Source organism: Natrix helvetica (assembly GCF_964273705.1).
Source record: "Natrix helvetica genome assembly, chromosome: 5".
Taxonomy (NCBI): domain Eukaryota; kingdom Metazoa; phylum Chordata; class Lepidosauria; order Squamata; family Natricidae; genus Natrix; species Natrix helvetica.
In genome coordinates, this window is record NC_138551.1 from 34,914,628 (window position 1) to 34,936,873 (window position 22,246).

Here is a 22,246-nt window from a genome sequence, read left to right on the forward strand (position 1 = left end):
CTTTTCCCTTTTCCTTTTTTTTTATTTTCATGATGAGAGCGGTGAGGCTCTGCCTCCCCTGCCTCCCTTGACCGCACGTCCCTGCCTTAAACACAACAGGGCTTGGGATAATGGGTACAAATTTCACATTACTGGAATTATGGATGAACATAAAGAAGGACAGAAAGAGTTGGATCCAAATATAGTATTAATAAATGAGTTTTGAATGTTAGCTTATTGAGAAACCATTAAACCAAAACTGTCCAAAATGAAATCAGGATCCCAATTTATCCCAGAAAGACTTAGATGTGGGCACAGAGTTCATCCATCCAGAAATCACTGCCAAATATTAAAAGAAGAAAAACATTATCTATTATTTTTTTAAATAATGGGATGGAATATTCCAGTCCAGATCTATATGCATCAAGTACTGAAATTGCCTGCAAAGGATTATATGATAATGTGTTCCTTTTACACAATGACTGATATGGCAGTCAGTTTTTAAAGTGCCTGCAAAATCTCTTCAAGAAGGAATCCAATCTTGGGTTTTCCAGGTCCTAGGTTCTAGATCTACATATGTCTAAAAAGGCAATTATTACTTATATATAATTTTCCTAAAAATTAATATTAAACTGAAAAGTAACAAATACTGAATACCCAAATTCAATTTTTCTTACGGCTTTGATTGATCAAAGTTCATGTTTGGGTATATTTTGATCATACTATCTCATATATCTTCCTATGCTAACAAGAAAAGCTAATCAACTTGACATGCACCTTTGACAATAATGGTTAACAATTTTATCAAAGCGAGATCCCTGCTTGCTTATGTTTTGAGAGGGATCCTGATTTGAATGAAATAATAAGAACATCATAGATAAAGAAAACTTCATTTCCTCTGTTGCTTATATTAGTAGGAGAAACCAATTAAAAACAATTGAAAGATGAACACTAGTACATTTGCTTGTTAATGATTACTCCAGGATTTTGAAGAAATTTATGAAGCTTTCCAAAATGGACTTTTCATTCTCCCTGAAAAAAATGGACGTATTATTTTTGAAGGATCCATAGATATCTTGCAAAGAAAGAAATAGCTAAGATTCTTGTTTATGCAGTGTGTTACACATATTTCCTATTTTACTATGGAGACATTATAAATAAGCAAAATTTTGCCCAGTGACGATCCTTGGTTTTAGAACATTGTAAATGCCTTCAAATATAAATCCAATAAAACAAACAAACAAACAAATTCCTATCAAATATATTGATATCTAGATTTGTGGTCAGCAGAAATCACAGAACTGATTCCCAGTTTATTTATTTTTGACTTCTCAGATGGCAGTACTGCTGAAAACAAAGACATATAGAAGCATTACTGCACATTGTTTTATTTGAATTTCTCCCATTGCCTGGGAGTTGAGTACATGGCACATGATTTGAGTGTCTGGGAAGTATAAAGAGAATATTAAATGAAAGATAAGGGTGGAGAGAGACTGAAAGAAGATATCTCTCTTTACAAGAAATCTATGGATCCTTAAAAGATAATAGAGGGGAAGTTGTCTAAGCCACACTGTCATAGTTACAGTATGTAGACCTGGTACAATCTCTCATCATACTTGGTTGTCAGGGCAAAAGATTCCTAACTCTCTGTCTAGGTTTTTACAGCCGATTTTTTTTTTACTGTCTGTGCAATTTGTAAGGCATATTTTATTCCACCAATCACTTCCGTTTTGACAACAACCTCAAATAATTCAAAACATTTATTATAAGATGAGTTAATATGAAAACATCACTGAGCTCTGTTCATAAGCCACCACAGTCCATCTCCTGATCCCACACATTATGTTAACATAATTGATTTTTTAAAATGAAACTTTATTATTGGCTGTTAGGCTGAACCAAGAAGAATAATGTTAGCATTCCCTTCAATTTGCTTTATATTTGTTCAGTTATTCCTGACATGAACAAAAACTCATAGTGTATGAGATGCCAAATATTATTTCACTGACTCGTTTTAGAAAATGCATGTGGAATGAGCCCCTAAAGTCTCATCTTGTTTTGCATGTTCTTTGCCATCTTTTTTTGATGAGCTGTAATTAAGCACTGCAATTAAGATGATCAAGCAAGAATAAGTTGTTATCTCATGTGTGAAGAGAATCTCTATAGGGATGTATCCAATTATGCATTAAATATAACTATCATATAACTATCTTAAAGAATGAAGTGGTTGTTCTGAATTTATAGTCTGTGCACCATTAGACAGTGTTTCAATTTCCTGATTTACAATTGACAATATAGACCATAATAGGACAAATTAGTCTATATGGAAATTTCTATTTAAAATTTGTCAATTAGAATTAAGGCATTCATTTTTAATTTATTTTATTGTCACTGAACAATCATGAAGTTTCAGATTCATATATGTGGAATATGACTTAGATCCATTTGAAGATTTGCTGAGAAGATGAAAAAATGGTATTTTAATCACATAATTTTATTAGTTCAAGATGTCCTTGAATGTTTTAGGAATCATGTATCAGTCCCCAAATACATCATATATTAGATTGCGGATCAAGGGCTACATCACAGAATAACTAGGGCTAATATAACTTTATTTGACATGTAAATTAAATTAAAATACCACCAACCAACAAAGAGGAGTTTGAACTCCTCTCATATTAAAAATCATATCGTGAGAGCGAGAAAACTGAAAGCGAATGCTTCTTAGATGATAAGCTAGTTTGAATGAAAACAGCTCAGGTTTTGATGGTTTAATTAAAATGTTGCAATGATTGAAGTTGTTAGAATAGGGAAGAATTAAATTGTTTGGTCTGAAAAAAGATACTTTATCTGGATTATTGTATTCCAAAATAATTGGTCTACCACAATGGCTTCTTTTGAAAAATATTTCATTATTGATAACTTTCAAAACATGATGGAGCTGTGTGGTCATGTGATCAAGAACAAACCTACAGTACATATTCAAGATATAATACTTTTGTATAACACCTAAACATGCCTGGCATTTCAAATTAACTCATTAATAATTTGCACAGAGAATATACAGTACATAGCATCCTGAAAGAACAGCAATGTTTCCTGCCGTTACGTCCTATTCTGTTGTTTGTTAGATTAATATTCCACTTTTCCTCCAAAGTTCAAAACATGGGATCTAATTTATGCACAGAACAGCAAATTTGTTCACCCAATAAGTTTCAGTTAGTAAGGTTAGACATGAACCTCAGCCTCCCTGACTCTAGTCGAACACCCAACCACTGTACTAAACTGATATACAGTAGTGGTTTTGAAACCTTATTTCCTCCCTACACCATAGACTTGTGACTGTTTGGCTGTTTGGCATTATAGAAAAGGCACAAGGATTTAAGATTTTCCAATTCAAAGCTTTTCAAAAGCTGTTCTGTTCAGATTCAGAACTTCAGTCCTGTTGTTCCTCTTTGGGGAATAATTTTAGATTATTCTATTTTATTTAAGAAACTACAATAATATTATAGAAGTTTATAAAAAGTTAAGAAAAAATGGGTTGACCTCCCTGAACAGGGGGCTGGATTAAATAACCTCCAAGGTCCCTTTCAACTCAGTTATTCTGTTCTGTGATTATGAGCCAACTTTTGATTTTTTTTTCTTAGTGCATATTTTAAAGCTTTATAATCTTAGGCATCAATATAACTCATCATCATTTCATTCTTGCAGCATAAAATTGAACATGTGAGACATGTTGTCTTAATTATTTTTATAATATGATGAACCATGCTTTTAAAATTACTGTTACAGATGTATTATGAAGATATGCATCACTGAAAATTTCATAAAAAGGCAAGGAAAATCTACCTAGGCTTCAATTTTCTACCTGCAGATTTAAAATAAATCCAATGAACTTATTTCCACGACTCTGTTCATCTATGTGAATTTTTTTTCCTTTTTAAATTCTGTATGATAATTTGACAGATAAAAATTAGCATATTTTAATAATATGAAAAGTTACCTAAGGATCTTTGGAAATAAATCATTTTATTCTCACCTGAAGCTGTTACATTATAATGAAGCTTAATTTTACCCCCTCTCCTATTCCACCATTAGCTAGTTAATAGCAACATTTCATTTCCGTGTATGAACAACTAACTGCTTGTGTTTTCCTCAATTCTTCTATATGAGCACTTGTTTTAAAGAAACTTCATTTATCTAAATTAAGACATACAGATTTATGGAGAGTCTGACTTCCCTAAATTCAATGACGGTGTTTTCAGTACATTACAGAGTGATCATGCATATCAGGGGTGGGTTCCTGCCTGTTGTAATCTATTCTATAGAAGAGGCTACACAAATCTACCATGCCGTTTAGAACCGGTTCCAGCTCCCTTCCTCCCCCTGCCCGTCCACACCACGCTTGCCCTGCCCGCTGCTCACTGATTGGCTGGCTCACCAATTGTCCACCTGCCTCTAAGAGTCCTATTTAAACCTTAAAGTCTTAAAGCTGTCAAGTTTGAACATCCCTGGGTTTTTTTTTCTAAAGGGTTAGGGGTGCAAGGGTCTTGTAACTTGACAGCTTTAAGACTTGCGTGCTTCAAATGCCAGAGTTTCTGAGCCAACATTTTGGTTGCTAAGCAAGAGCATTGTTAAGTGAGTTTCACCACATTTTACAAGTTGCCCACGCCCACCTAGTCACATGACTGCCAAGCCACTCCCACTTGGTCACATGACTGCCAAGCCACTCCCACTTGGTCACATGACTGCCAAGCCACTCCCACTCGGTCACATGACTGTCAGGCCACTCCTACTTGGTCACATGGCCGGCAAGCCACTCCCACAAAGCAGGCCACACCTACAGAAGAGATTCTAAAAAAATTTGAAACCCACCACTGATGCATAACATTATCTGCTATTCCTGAACTAATCCCGGATCTGTTCCCCTCCAATATTTATATTCCACTCTCAAAGTTTCTAGCCAACACTGGAAAAGAAACTGCCTATAGGTTATCAACATGGAGAATACTGTTATACACCATAAAAATAAATGCTGACAAGTTATGATCCTACTTAAGTTACAAATTGAACAAGCATCTTCAGAAGCATTCAATTAAGAACAATTCCTGCTTTTAACAAACCAAGAAACTGCGAGTATAATTGAGAGTGCTGCAACAAGTTAGGTTCTTAAAACACAATTAAATGTAGTAGCTAGTTCTGAAAATGTATCACTTTGAACAAAATAGGAATATCATTTATTTTAAAACTTCCTGATGTACAGTATATGTTTTCATTGGAACCAGGGGCAGTAAAACTATTACTTGTACAGTCAAAGGCTTGATTATATCTCCAGTTATTGAATCAGATATAAAATAGAATAACAGAGTTGGAAGGAACTTTGGAGGTCTTCTAGTCCAACCCCCTACTTAGGCAGGAAACCCTACACCAGTTCAGACAAATGGTTATCCAACATCTTCTTAAAAACTTCCAGTGTTGGAGCATTCACAACTTCTGGAGGCAAGTTTTTCCACTGATTAATTGTTCTAACTGTCAGATAATTTCTCTTTAATTCTAAGTTGCCTCTCTCTTTGATTAGTTTCCACCCATTTCTTCTTGTCCTACCCTCAGGTGCTTTGGAGAATAGCTTGACTTCTTTTTCTTTGTGGCAACCCCTGAGATATTGGAACACTACTATCATGTCTCTCCTAGTCCTTCTTTTCATTAAATTAGACATACCCAATTTCTGCAACCGTTCTTCATATGTTTCAGCCTCCAGACCTCTAATCATTTTTGTTGCTCTTCTCTGGACTTTTTCTAGAGTCTCCACATCTTTTTGCATCATGGCGACCAAAACTGGATGCAGTATTCCAAGTGTGGTCTTACCAAAACATTATAAAGTGGTATTAATACTTCATGTGATCTTGATTCTATCCCTCTGTTTATGCAGCCTAGAACTGTGTTGGCTTTTTGGCAGCTGCTGCACCCTGCAACAACAAAATTGTTTTAGAAGAACAAATTGTTTTTAAGTTTAAAAAAAGGTAGGCTGTTAGGTAAAGTTCTACATTAGATAAAATTAGAAAACATATTGAAGCAAATACATGCATACCTGTGTCTCTAAATATAGATATGCATTTAATTTCCTCTTGAACAACTGTTCTAAATCAACTTTAGGTTTTGCATTGCCACTGCTTACTTGATTTCATGTTAATAAACGGGTATTTTATTAACCCGTTAGAAGGCCTTTCTAGTCAACTTATCTCATGCTATTCAATTTCTGATTGAAAATATGAATCACTCTTCTATATTATAGATCTCCATGATAATGTTATTTATGCTCCAGCAGTAGAAAAATTAGAAATATTTTGGAATCAAGAATTTTACAGAGTTTTACACTTGGAGTAGCCCCAAAAGTAGATTTTGCTTGTTTGGCATAGAACTCAGACTGATATTTGGGAGGAAATAAACAGAATAAAATGAGGAATGGAATACAGTGGGAGTAATACAACTCTCTGGAATCCAATGAGGAGTAATTCACAGTGTAACTTTTTGTTATAGATCCAGTTTTTTAAATTTATGTCCAGTCATCCTACATCTTTTTGGCAGGTAGACAGTATAATGGCACATTTTAAAAAAATCAATGAGTTTCTGAATATACTAGACCTACTATAGTAAAGGTAAAGGTTCCCCTCAGACATATGTGCTAGCCGTTCCCGACTCTAGGGGGCAGTGCTCATCTCCAAGAGCCAGCACTGTCCGAAAACATCTCTGGTGACGTGGCTGGCATGACTAAATGCTGAAGGTACTTGAAATTCTATTACTTTTCCACCAAAGGTGGTTCCTATTTTTCTACTTGCATTTTTTTCCATACTTTCAAACTGCTAGGTTGACAGAAGCTGGGATAAGTAATGGGAGCTCACTCCATTATGTGTCGTTAGGGATTCGAACCGTCAAACTGCCAACTTTCTGATCGACAAGCTCAGCATCTTAGCCACTGAGTCACTGCATTCCCTAGACCTACCATAGAATAGAACGTTTGAGAAGAGAGCTGACATTGTGACGGCACGACGTGCGATCTTGGTACTCCAAGATCGCAGTCGAATTCCTGCCACTGGACGGTCCATTTGGACCTAAACTATCCCACAGAGACGATGATTGAGAAGGGCACCTCCTGCTGATCTCAGGGACACCACAAAGTCCCTGAAAGATCCAAGAATAGCCTTTTTTTCCGGCAACAGAAATGCAACTAATGAAGCTGCTGAAGTTGGGACAGCTCCGGAATGGGAAGAAAGTGGAAAGAGAAAGTGTGTCGAATTGGTGAGGACATTTTATTATTAGAGGAAGAGATTACCCAAGAAAAAAAATTAAGTTAAGATTGAAGACAAAAGACTGTAGGCGGCGAGATTGATCTGCATTGCACTTAGTGTGTTATCCAGTTTCTAATGTCTTTTTCTTTCCACGGATGGAACTTTTGCAGGGGCTCCCTATTTTTTAAACTGAATGGATTAATTCTTTCTTCTTCTTTTTTCACTTTTGCTTATATCTATGGATTAAAATTCTCCTCTTTTTTATAATGCTTGATTTGATTGATTGGATTGTTTTTGATCTCCATTTAAGGGTTTTTTTTCTTTCTTAAGCTTGGAATATAAAGAAGAAAATAAGAAGAATTATAAAGAGGGTTGTAACAACAGGGGGAAAAGCAGTTACACTGCCACTTAGAGACTGGAAGCTGGATACATTGTTTTTTCTTCTTTCTCTTTGATCACTTGAGATTCAAGGTTCTTTCAACTTGTTTACTGACAGTGATAGTAGGAAGAGCACAAGTTGTTTATACAGGTGCCTTTTGGAAGTTCTAACACTATGGGAGGGAAGACAACATTTTGACTTGAAAGATAATAAATGTACCTGTTTGAAATTTATTAAAATAGCCTTGAACCCTATAGTGGCAGTATCTGCAAAATTGAAAAAATGGCCCAGCAGGAAAAAGAAATTGTAACATTGCAAATGATTATGTTTGAAATTCAAAATCTATTAGTTGTGACAGAGAGAATTGAAAAGAGATTGGAGAACATGGAATACAAAACAGAAAAATCTGATGGAGAAACTGAGGATGTTTACCAAATGAAGAAAGTGGAGGACAGAGTTCAAAAGATGGAAGAAAAAAATGAGCAAAGAGATAAGAAAACTGTGGATTCTGACAACAAAGTGAGCATGGTGGGTAATGGCAAGAGCGGAATATGGAAAGTGGAAATGGATGGATTGGAACTCTACCCCAGACTTCAAAGCACAGAAGAAGAAAAGAGAGAAAAATTGACAGAGATAAGGAGAGAAATCTTGATAGAAGCACTAGCGATAACCAAAGATAAGCTGATGGAAAGAGCAGATGTTGGGTTTCAAGCTTTTGTGAGATATGAAAGGAACAGCATGTTGCCAAGGGAGGTTTATACAAGATTTATTAAGAAAGTAACTAGAACATTAATGCTACAAATGGCAAGAGATATAAGACTGTACTATTGCTGGAGGGATACAGGTTGATGCAATGAAAATGTATAATAAAAATTAAACTAAATTTAGTTTACTAGTAGTATGTAAAAAATGAAGCAACAATAGCTATAGTTAAATAATGATTAATAATGATAACAATACATATAGATATATTCGTTTGATAATATGAAATTTTATATAAACAATATATGGAGATTATGAGAGGAGGTTTAAAAACTTCATCTAGAATATGTTATAAAGATGTATTGTGATTGGATGATTTTAGGATGATTTAATGAAATGTTATCATATAATCCTATTCTGGATTTTGAATATTATATATAAAAGGATGAAAAAACAATTATAGTCAAATTAAGGTTGAGATATAATAATTGTGATATACATGAATATAGGTGTATTTAAAATATGCAGTTTAATATGAAAAGCAGGTGGTGACTATGGAAGAGATGCATGGAAATACTGTAACCAACTGACACACTTTCTACAATTTGTAATGGAAGATGGTTTTTTTTTAACTTTTATTTTTATATTTGTTTGTCCTTGTTCAAAAACAAATACAAATTGTTTTTTAAAAAAAGAATAGAATTTTCAATATCTCTTTCCTGCCATCTAATACTCGTCCAGCTTTCTATACGCCAGACCTGGCACCTCTGCCTCATGCTTTAGAGCAGGGATGTCAAATCATCATGGTAGAGTCATGTGATGTATTGGAACTTTATTGCTAAACTAGGCAAAGGGTGTGGCCAGCGTGTGATGCAGCAAGCCCACGGGTTGGCAATTTGGCAGCCATGCCTTAGACGGTTTTTTTTCCAGAAAGCCCCTATTCCTACAAAAGCTAGTGACCATAATAGGCAGTGAAAATCTGGAACAGTAATCACTTTGTCTTTTCTGAAAAATAAGTAAAGCATTTACGGTCTTTTTATTGCTATCTAGTAATAATCTGAGGTTTTGCAGCCCAGTTATATATAGTTTTAATGATAATATTAAAACAATAATATTACTGTACTATGAGCTGCTGTATTTTACATATTACTTGGAATTTATGTAGGAGCTGTAAATGTGATTTTAAATGTTCTGGCCAATTAACTAGCCTAGCCCCTAAAGGGAGAAAAAAATATCATATTGTAGTTTAGTCTGCATGCCTTACACAAATATTCATTTTTCACCAGTTTATAGTTATTGTTATAGAACAGTTGTAATTTATTTTTCATCAGAATTTCTCTCTTTCTTTCTAGTTGCTTTAATGTACTTATATGATGAATAGTTTTGGTGATGACAATTTGCATCTTGTTGAAATGGAGGCTGCTGGGCACTTCTCTTCTCATCATTTGGAATCATAAACACATTTTATTACAAGATTTTATTTGCAAATAGGTCTAGCGTGACTATTTATAATTTCAAACTAGCATTAGCTTTTGAAAAATAGGCCTCTCAATGAAAGGAGACGAAAGCATTTTTAGGTAAACCGGTAATGTCTTTTTCATAAGAAAGTAAGCAATATGCCAGGCTGCATTTTTTTAAAAATTATTTAGTGGCATTCCTATAATGTGAAAAGGTTTTGCTTTAAGGCATTGTTCATCAACCACCAGCCCTTCAGATGCATGGAGACTATAATACTAAGAATGTCAAAGCAGGAAGAGAGTTCAGAGTTTATGAATACAAGAATTTTTTTTGTTGGCTGTGATTAAAGATGAGTTGGAACATCTTCCAAGATTGTGATAAAGAAATTGGGAAAAAGATTTTATTTCTAATCCAGGCCAGATAATTGATAATTATTTTATTAGAACTGAGGGGGCGCAGTGGTTAGAGTGCAGTACTGCAGGCTACTTCAACTGACTGCTAGCTGCAGTTCTGTAGTTCAAATCTCACTGGCTCAAGGTTGACTCATCCTTCGATCCTTCTGAGGTGGGTAAAATTAGGACCCAGATTTTTGGGAGCAATATACTGACTCTGTAAACCGCTTAGAGAGGGATGTAAAAGTACTATGAAGCGGTATATAAGTCTAAGTGCTATTGCTATTAAGCCATAAATTAATTATTAGGCCCTTTAGTTTCATAGTTTACACTTGGATTACTTTAATCTAGGACTTTCCATTGCATTTACATTGAAATGATCAATTAAATTTTAATTACAGATTACAGTATGAAATGAAAATTATTCTAGCATAACAGAATAAAACATATTTAATTTTTCCCTCCATAGATGTAAACCACGGGTGTCAAACTCGCCATCATGTGTTGCCATCATGTGACATTTCATGACATTTTTCTCATTTGCGGAACTGGGGTGGGTGTGGCCTGAATGTGACGAGCTGCCAGTTTGACACCTCTGATGTAAACTGTAGATAAAGTAACATGCACATACTATTGACCTCTCATGTACTAAATCATAATTTGCTAACCTTTTTAAAAATTTACTGTAGTTGATTTATTGTAGCACCTTTAAATGGCATGGGTGAAAATAAAATTATTTTGAGAACCTCCTGTAGATAATCAATGCAACCTAGAAATAAGGAAAAATTTCCTGACAGCGAGAACAATTAGTGGAATAGCTTGCTTCCAGATATTGTGGCTTTCCATTACTGAAGGTTTTTAAGAGGAGATTAAACAGCCATTTGTCCAGAGTGACATAGGGTTTTCTACTTGAGCAAAAAGTTGAACTAGAAGACTCTTCCAACTCTATTATTCTGTTGTATTTAGGCTCATGATTTGATTTTGCAAAGGACTATGAGTTGTTTCTGTTTCAATAGGTACTTTGCAGTAATAGTTTGCTGAAATCAACAGACTATTGGCTCCAAAATCAGAAGACACCATGTCAAATTGGCATCATGGAGGACAAGATGGAAAAGAATTGCACCTCTGTAAGTCCTTTGTAGAGGAGAATATGTACAATCATAGCTGTGAAAGAGCATTTGTCACAAGGAAATTGCATATAAATCAGTTAAGGAAAAGTAATGCCTAATGGCAAAATCCAATTATTACTGAAATGAAATGAAATGAAATGAAAGTTATTCTATCATATAGTTATTTTTTTGTAGTTCTTGGAATTATCTCATATGATCTGGCAGTTCTCTGTTTTTCTCTGTTAAGAGAGGGATAAAATGGGATTCGGGGGGGGGGGAACTATGCAGATAAGACAAGCAATTACTATCATTTCAGTTAATATTTAATTTATGTTCATAGGAATGGGACGTGGTTTCTAATGGGATAGGGATAGGAAAATAAAGAATCAGAAATATAGAGCTAACGAAAATTACCTAGAAAAGGTATTTTAGTTGATACTATGAAGATATGCATAATAGGTGTGACTAAGAGCCATATTTAATGATAGACAGAACTGCTTGCCAAGAAAAACAAAAAGGACCCTTAAAATACAAAGTTTAGAAAAAGAAAAAGATTAGATGGGAAGAGGGCTTTTGGTTTAGGAGATTGCTAAGCAAATTTATAAATGCTTTTTGCAGTGGATTTTAATTAAGGAATAGAGTATGAATCTTAATTGAAATATTACATTTATTAATTAATTACAATAACTGAATTGCAGAGTTCCTATTATTTTTAGCCATTTTTGTCAAGATTTGGGCTTTTTAAAAACGTAGCTTTGCATCTTTTGGCTATATCTTCTCTCTATCTCTGTCTGAAACCAAAGTTATTATTAGTAACGGTATATTTTTAGTGTTAATCTGCTGCTTAGTGCTCAATTTTGAAACACCTTAATTACACTTCACCAAGGAAAAAGAAAAGATAGTTTCAGGAGGTTAGTGCTATAGCAATAAGAAAGCCATGGCTATTTCTTGAGGATAGTTTCTCAGGGATTCATGTTTTACAAATAGAAGGCTAATGGTTTACTTTAAAAGATTAGATTCATATGGTCCTAATGATAGTTAACAATAAGGATTACTTCCAAGATAAATGTCCTGTGCTTCAGCTTTGCACATGTCCATTGCTGCCATTTGATCACAGCACTGGTCCATCTGCTCTATGCCTATCTGTTAATTATTTGCTGCCTAAAATGGGAAGTCAGGATAATTAACTTATGTAAAACTTCCCTATTTGATTTTTCCAATCTTATGCTACAGTACATAGCACAAATGTATGTACTTATGGAATTAGTATATAATTTCCTTATTTTACTTATTCTTGATATTTTTCTTCTGGGAGCTCAAGATAATACACTAGGGTTTCCTTCCTTATTTTGCTATCACAAGATCCCCGTGTGTGAATTTGGGGTGAAAAATCATAATTGGTCTAAACTGATCCTATTCATGGTCAACTGTCTTTTTATTTTATATATTGTACACCATTAAAAATAAATTCCAAGTTTATTTATGCAAGAAATACAGATTGTTCTTTCACCCTAATCACTTTGCAGCATTTGCTCTCTTTCTCTATCTTGCTCACTTTTGAAAATAGAAGGAGGTAGTGAGATACGACTAATAGTACCTCATGTAGACCATTCTGAATAAGTTGATTGAATCTATATAATCAGTGTTTTTCTAGAAATTCTGTAAAATTCTACCTGATGTATCAATCTATCCTCAGAAAATATTTTGACATTTTAAAAAAAATCCATGGTAATAAAAATCTCAAACCCATATAAGTATGATTAAAAAGGAAAATAACTTTATTTTAGTGGTTGTCCAATTTTGGGTAATATAATAATGGGATATTAAGTGGTATCCAGCAGACCATTTGGTTGCTGGGTACTTCAATGGGGATATATAGGCATCATTTTTATAATCAACAGTATATCTCTGTGATCTTTTTAAAACTGAATCCCAGGGAGAATTTAATACAGTATTTCCTGTGCAATGTTATGATTTGGTGCTACCTTTGGTCAAAAATCTCAGTGTGACTAGAATGATTCAGGTGTAAACAAGAAGTGTCCTGCTAATTTTTAACATATGGTACTAAAGAAAAGCAGATGGCAAGCATGACATAAATATTTATTGGCATATTTTTGTTAAGGACTTATCAGAAGTAACAATTAATTACACCAGAACCAAAAAGTAATCAGTAAAATGTAATTATTTCTAAATGCTATGAAATATGCAGAAAAGGTTCTAGATGACAGTGCAAAGTATTTATATGGAGAACAACCTCTAATATAATTTATAAATGTACTGGGGCATTTTTGAGATAGAAGGTAAAGTTAAGGTGAAAGCTAAACCTAATCTGTTTTGATTTCTATTTAATTTAAAATAATTTAAGTCAAAGCAATTAATATTGCAGTTCACTATTTATTCAATGATTCCCCCTTTCTGTGACATTTTGATTTGCAATTTTATACCATATATTCTAGCCTTTATATACCAACCAATCCATCATGGCATGTTCAGCAAGCCATGATTCAAATAATTTTGGGGTAGGATGAAGCAGAAAACAGAAGTCTTATGAAGCAGCAGAACCACTTCTCTTGAAGGAGTAATACAATTTGTGGCAACATTTTGACTTGAAAAAGGCATCAATCTTGATGCTTATAATTAACTCATCGACGTGTGTAATTCCATCATGTCTGGCTGTTTTGTTCCTCCCATATTTAGGCATACCAGGGGTTGTAACACAAATACATACCTATTTCCCTGGCTCAACTGATAAGGAAGAGAGCCCGTGGCTTAGTGGCTAAGACTCCTGCCTAAGATATATACAGCCCAGGTTCGAATCCCAGTAAGGGTATGGCTAGCTGATGAGAGCTAATTAGCTCGAAATAGATCTATGCTAGTCTCCCTTTATTTATTTATCAGTACAAATACAACACAAATATTTAAAAAAAAAGGCAACATTAAAAATAAAAATATGGTTTTCTGCCTGCATGGTCTTCTGTGATAAGCCGAAGGACAGAAAGAGGGAGTAGTGACCTTCCTCCCATATTTAGGCATACCAGGGGTTGTAACACAAATACATACAGTATATATATATATATATATATATATATATATATATATATATATATATATATATATATATATATATACATACATACATACATACATACATACATACATACATACATACATACATACATACACATACTGCCCGGCAATATATATAGGACAAACAAACAGGAGAATAAACGCATGCATCACAGAACACAAGAACGCAGTAAGAAAAAAAGAAAAAAACTTCCTTTTCCAGCACCTTAAAGCTACAGGACATGAAATCAACTTTGAAGGAGCCAGGTTAATCTCCAAAACAGAACACCTCCACAAGAGAATAATCATGGAAGCCATCGAAATAGAGAAACACCCCCACAACATGAACAAACGTGATGATACCTCCCACCTACCAAACATCTGGAAACCAGCCCTAGCCAACAAACGAACACCACCCACCACCCAAGCCGTTACAATACAAAACAACAATGCACACACAGCCTGCACCAATCAGCACCAATCTACCAATCATGATACAACCACACAACCAATCATTCCACTTACTGAAACAAAGCCAGCACCCCATCCCCTCCCACCAAGATTTACAGAAAGACGGCAGCTCCGTTCCCATTTTAAGCCCAAGCCTGAAGATGGCAGGTGAGATCTTGCCGAAACGTTGCAAAGACAATCTCAATCTTACATGGGAAAAGACCCGAATACAACAAAACCAGCACACACACACACACACACACACACACACACATATATATATATATATATATATATTTGTGTTGTATTTGTACTGATAAATATATATATATATATATATATATATATATATATATATATATATATATATATATATATATATATATATATATATATATATATATATATATATATATATATATATATATATTGGAAAAATAAAAATATTAGTAACAATACATTTAAAATATATTTTCATTTTCTTTCATAATCTGCACTGCAGAAATTCAGATCACTATGAAATGGCACCAAAGTGATACAGAAAATTCTTTTTCTGTCACAGCATGATCATGTGGATTTTTGCAGCACAGAGTTGGTAAATAAAAAGAAATTAAATAGAGAGCTGGCATGCTGCCAAGCAAGACACCAGCTTTAGCATAGTTATTTACGGAAATGCCTTGGGGCCCTCAGAGGTCCCATTAATACAAGAGAGACTATCTACAGTGCCTCATGTCAAATGAGTAGTTTGTGATTGGCCATGCCACTGAGCAGTCATTCTGTTAATAGTAAATTCTCCCATGGCATCTTTCTTTTAAGTGCATCCACCAGATGTTGTTAACATTCCTAATTGCTCCTGGCCTAAATACATGAAGATGGCCAGTGTTTCTGAAATTTCATATAGCAGTAATCATTTTTTCATTTCTTAAAGTACCAGGTTTCTCTCTCCCTTCTTTTATAACTATTTTATTAAGTGAATTAATTTTCAGCAAAACTATATGCTATTTTTAAAACCTTGCTAACCAAAGTTCATCCAAGTTAAGATTGTGACAGGTGTCTACTTTGCCTCAAATCCAAATACTGATGAACAATGCCTCTGGTGATTCAGCTATTCTCTGTTAAGGAACCTCAGTGTAATTTGCCTCAAGGTTTGGGCATTATGTTTCATAGCAGCTCTGTGGAATGAGAGATATGCTGATGATATAACTCACCTCCAACATATAGCTGAGAAGATGGGCGGGTGACATTCTTACCATGTTATTTAGGTTGGAAAGTGAATAAGAATAAGGGAGTTCCAAATGGAGTCTCTCAACTTACTCAGAAGGGCATCTGGCTCAGCTCCATCTAGTTGCCCAAACTGTACCTCGAAGTAAGGAATTGCTTTTACGTGTTGTGAGTACCCAAAATTGTTTAGATGAGATAGGTGGCCAGATATATTGAAATAATAATCAAATGCTATTTTTGTTAGTGCACTGATTCCTCTGTCAACAATACTGAATGTGTTAGCTCATGACTATCAAATATCAAAAGCATCTGACAGATTATCCCACTTCCTTTACCTGGATTATTTGAGATTACATGGGGGTGGGGGAAGATCTAAAATAGAATCGCTGCTCTAGACTGTCTGTACACACAGCCAGTGTACTACAGGGGCGTTTGGACTGAACAAATGTGCCATTTTCATCATTGACAGACAAAAAATAGTGAAAACTGAAGGAATCAATATGCCCTATAGAAACAACATCAAGAATCTGAATGAAGATGATCACTGGGCATCTTTCAAACTGATAACAAAGTGAATACATCATAAGAATGAAAAAGATCTTAAAGTATAAACTCAGTAGTGGAAATAAAATTAAGGAAAATAACACCTGAGCAATTCCAGTGAATATATATACAGCTGGAATAATGGATTGGAGTCAATTAGAGTAATAGGATAGGAAAATAATGACAATGAATCACACCATTCATGCAGTATATTGATAGACTGTACTGACCAACGAAAATAGGTGGCCGTGGAATGTTGCAAGTACACCAGACAGTTGAACAAGAAAAAAGGACTTAGGAAGAATATCTGGGACGATGAGTAAGATGAAACCACTATACCAGCAAAACTGTACTGGAGAGATCAAACTGACTTACAAGAAAGACCAAATGAAGAGTTAAAAAAGAGACATGACAAAGCAAAGTATTACATGTTCGGTATTTTTTTAAAAAAAAACATGCAAAGCAGATAACAAGAAGGCCTGCAAGGCTAAGAGAAAGAAATTTGAAGAAAGAAGATACAGAGGAACACTGGCTGCATAAGACCAAGTCTTAACAAAGACATATAAAGCCAGAATTGAAAAGACAGCAACATATAGCAAATTCGGCTTCGGCAAAGAAGCTGAAGAAACGGTGGGCCACCAAGTTAGCTGCTGCAAGACGATTGCACAGACTGACCAAAACTAATGTCGACAAAGTAGTAAGAATGGTACACTGGAATATCTTGAAGAACTACTATTTGCTTGCATGCAAGAATTGGTGGGACCATCATCTGAGGCCCTTCAAATGAACTAGAATTCAGTCTCCAGCACCTCCAGCTCGCAGGCTTATGTCTAACACCTGTGGAGAATTGATAACAGCTTACCTAGAGCTTCACTAGATTGCTCAACAAATAATAGGCATCAATTTGCAATGAAATTACTGCTGTCTTACAGTTGGAATACTATAGCTGTGTTTCACAGTAGCTGAAGAACCACAGGAAAATGTTCTGATTTAGCAGGTACTTCAGTCTAACATTTCTGACCTATTGACATTTTACACTTTTTAAAAAGTAGGTGTTTAGAAAGGAATACTGTAAAAACAAAAACCATGTCAAACAAAACAGTCTTCAGAAAGCAAACTATTGTAACCATAGTCCAGTAGAAAAAGTAATTTGTACAGTCATGTCAGAGCACTGTGTGAAATGTTCTCATATGGTATTCATACAAGGCAATAATATTTCATATCTTGTTCCTCACATAGTTGTTCCAATAAATAAATTCAGATCTACCATTTGCAAAACAGTTTTCTCTAGCCTGATGCAGTATAAATTCCCAGTGGATATAAAATTATTCCTCACTGATTGAACATCTGCTGATGTATGAGAGCAGTCTCTCATAGGTCCAGGTAAGAAAGAACAAAAACTGCCTAAAAAACACAGAGGAGCACTGACAATACTGAATTAATGGGATATTTGCGAAAGGCACATTTTCTTAACTAGGGGGAAAAAATCTATCTCTCCTCCTCCTTCACAGAGTTACAATCCATATACTGAACCTTCAAAGTAGATATTAATAAAAATAAACAATAGTAATAAATGTCAAATTTATGCTAAGGGTACATTAAAGTCAAGACTTAGACTAATAAAAAGTATCTATTAATGTTCAGCTAAACCTCTCTTTCCCAGAATTATACAGTGGCATTTAGGATTTCAAGCATGTATATTTAAGTTGTCACATTAATTGAATCGATGATTCCAGTTGAAGTGAACAAGTTGACAAGTGCTGATGATTCACAAGTCACGTAAGATGGCCACAGAAGTCTCAAAGAAAATGATGCTATTTTAACAGATTTTTAATATCATATGTGTTAAAAATAGCCAGGAAGTGACAAAATAAGAATTATTGTCACAACAGTGTCTACTTCAGCTAACAAGGGCAAACAATTCTACAGGCAGATGCTGTAAGGATAGGTATTTCAGTGCTTTTCTTTACTTTTTTGTCTTCTTTTCTTTCATTTAATGGCACAGTCCATACATATTTGTTCTTCCATGTTCCAGGATACTAAATTGCAGAGAGTATTAGAGTGAGGATTATAGGATTTCAGAGTGCAAACAATAAAAAAAAATTAAATTCCCATGGACAGGAATAATAAAATTATAGCAACAACCTTCAAAATGAAAATACTTCAAAGAGAAAAATTCTCATCCAGCCCTCAATTTATTATCCTAGTTTACAAGATACAAGAGTTTTGTGTTGATTTGATATGATGGAAGGACTTCTATTTGGAGATGTTCCATTTGATCTTCCATTTGGAGTCCAAAGCAGTCCAGGCAGAAGAACATCATGACTTCAAAACCTAAGGGACTCCCCTAAGGGAGTTTTGGACAAAACTCATCAGCACTTTTTCATGCGGCTATTGACAAAAATAGGATTGCCAACATCCGATCATGGATATGGAAGGCGGAGGAGGAGGAGAGAGTAAACATAAAAAGACAAAATATATTTTAAAATATTTAAAGAAATACTGTATCGACAAAGCACTGAAATTAAAGTTAGTATAATAGAGAACAAAAAAAGAGGCAGTTTAGTGTAATGGTTAAGGCATCAGCCTAGAAACCAGGAGACTCTGCGTTCCAGTGTTGTCTTAAGGCATGAGCCCAGCTGGGTAGGAAGGAGACAATGGCAAACCACTTCTGAAAAACCTTGCCAAGAAAACTCTAGGGAGTTGTCCAGGCAGTCAGGATTCAAGACTGACTCAAAGGCAGCCTCCTCCACACCCTCAAATAAATGGAGAACAAAAAAAAGGCCTACTAGAACAAGTGTTTCAGTAAATATATTTGTGATCTTAAGGACAGAAGTAAAATTTTGTTTATTAATCTTCAATACTTCAATGCAAAAAGGCTTGTATAAAATTAGTATGAATTATTGGAAGACAATCATTTTGATTTATGATAGTCAAAAATCAAAAGCCTGGTAGCATTTTTCTCAACTTTATTTTTTTTTTAAAAAAAGCATAAGGCTTTTGGGAGCTGCAGCTCAGTTCATCCGATTGATAGAGAAGCTAGACTGATGTAGGGTATAATTTGGGATGCGATGGGAGACAGTGGGAAATGACAGGGGTTAAGTAAATAAAGGTTACATGTGCGACAGATTTTGAATATCTTACTAAATAGCAATTGTACTGTGTTAAAAACATTGGGTTTATTAAGGTTCTCTGAGTTTGGCTGAATCCTTTTGTTGTATGTAAGTTCAACAATTTAAATGAGCTATAGCTGGTTCTGCTACCAAAGTGCATCCAAGGAGGTTAAATGCTCTGCTCTTACTTTGTCCTTATTTTGAGTTTTAATGTTAAAATTATGTCCGTTTCTTCTTTTTGCACAAAGTCTGGCTTCTTTGTTGCATGTAGAATCCAGAGGAGCAGTGCTGGCAAAGGATGACATTTGTCACATTGGAAGCATGTGAAGCTGCTACTAATGTTAAAAAATTATAGGGGCTGGGATGATGATGTTGGGGTAAACGTGGACAAAGAAGACTTCCTGATTTGTTGCAGGGTCTAGTTCCCATATCAGCATCACTGCTCTATTGTTGTTGCTTGTGAGAAAGTGCTTCAAGATTATTTATATGTAATATGTACCTGCCACCCAGCATTGAGAAAATGTAGTGTCATTGCCTGGTATGGCCCACAGCTTATTTACTGTGTGTTGAGTGGAATGAACTGTATTTTTCTTTCTTCCTAGCATTTTCCTGCAAGTGAGGAGTCCTTTTTTTCTTCAGAGCAGCTGAATGTTGATCCACGGTTGTGAAAGGAATTGACTGACCAGCTTTAATGCCTAAGGCAGGATAAGAACTCACAGACTCCTTTTATTTAGCCTGGTACCTTAGCCACAAAACCAAATTGGCTCTCTGGCTTGAGCTGTAAATATGAGCTGTAAATGACCATTAAAAAAATAGTCTGAAAGTTGCTACCCAATTAAAGTACCTGGGATTCTTTAGTATTTTTTGCTAGTATGAGCCATACTACAAATAGGATGGCTATTTGTCAGCCATACTTATCATTTTGATTCCACTAGTACCAAGAAATTTAACTTTCAGATGACTTATTATAAAAAATCTGATAGCTAACAACAACAAAAATTCTTACATTGTTTTTGTCTGTTGAGGAAAATGGAGAATAGACTCCCAGAAGGACTCACTGCATGAGGATTAAGAGTCTCTTTAAGAAAAAGAATACTGTTTTGAAGACAATGACAGCAATTGTTAACTGCTTTCTCACATTTTTAAATAACTAGTGACCACACTGTATATGTTGCACCTATAACCTTGCATGGGTATGCAAACATATACTAAGCTGAGCAGTATAAGAATATGGAATGAACAGTGATGAAACGAAATACAGATGAGCTTGTTAAAAAACCCATAATTTTATTTAGCCATCATGTGATATTTAGTCGCTGCTTAAGCGGCTGAAACAAAAGAAAAGCTTTGGAATTGGGACTCTAAATACCTACGCACACAAACATACACACACTGCATATTACAAAGAGGGGGGAAATGTTTACATTTTATTTTGCAAATACCAAGTAAAGCCCCCCTTCCATCCACCCATCCATGAATATCGGTTGGTATGTGTGTGCGGCCATGTGTTTATTGTACGTTACAGTGATTCATTACTTTAAGCATTTAATTGTCACAGCTGCAAGTACCATAAAATTGTGCAGTTAACAGTAGGATAGTGTTTTAAGTCGCAGGAAATCCAAGAGGTAAATCTTTAGAATTTTAAACCAGTCAATAGAGTCATACATAAATACAACAATGCTCTTTAAAAAAACACATGATTTTGGCAATAAATATAATTCTATTACTTGCTTAAATTGACTGATAACTCTCAGATGAAATATCTGACAGAATAAAAATCTGTCAAATACTATGATAAGAAATATGCATACTGTTTGGAAAGTATTATTGGGACTGTCCATTTTTAAATGTTAGGTCATACGGTTATATTATGAATAGTCTAATATAGTGTTATATTTATTTGTATTTTTTTCATAATTTAGATTTTCAAGTGACTTTCATAGTGACTCTTATATAATATTATTACATGCACTATGTAGTCTAATTCATAATAACAAACAGGTCAGATAACCACAGAGGTCATCCTGATGAAATTGTTCCAAAATGGGTTTACAAACAAGAAGACATGACATTTTCACATACTGCCTTATATGTAATCATATAAATGTTTTTTTTTTTTTGCTTATTTATTTAGCAAATTTACATAGCTGTCCATCTCACAAAAAATGATTCTGGGTAGTTTACAAGCCGGATAAAGGGCCTTTCTAGCCACATCTGATATTTGGTCTTCAAGCAGGAGTTGCAATCAGGGAAGACCCACAGATTGCAAACCAGTCTCGAAAGAGAAGTGCTATGCATCCAAGCTCAAAGATGAGGTGTCCCTAGATCTGGCTGGCCAAACATGCACAGCTACTAAGCCTTGGTAGGATTGAGTTAGAGACAATTCCTCTCCATCCAAATAGGACAGCTTTCAGGTACTATGACAGTTTCACTTAGATGGTCTGTAGTTGGAAGATATCGTTATTACTATCAGGCTCTTGATGATACTGAATCCCAAACTAGTAGATGATCTCAGCCAGCAGTTTCAGGTAGATGTTGAAAAGGAATG

General features: G+C 34.8%; 1 protein-coding gene across 1 annotated transcript in view; it reads left to right on the forward strand.

Moving 5' to 3' along the window:
• Positions 1-22,246, forward strand: part of SPHKAP (SPHK1 interactor, AKAP domain containing) — a 68,035-nt gene that overhangs the window by 20,968 nt on the left and 24,821 nt on the right. The window contains exon 3 of the mRNA XM_081955898.1: positions 11,213-11,323. Coding sequence (XP_081812024.1) covers positions 11,213-11,323 — 111 coding nt within the window. The remainder of the gene's footprint in view (positions 1-11,212; positions 11,324-22,246) is intronic.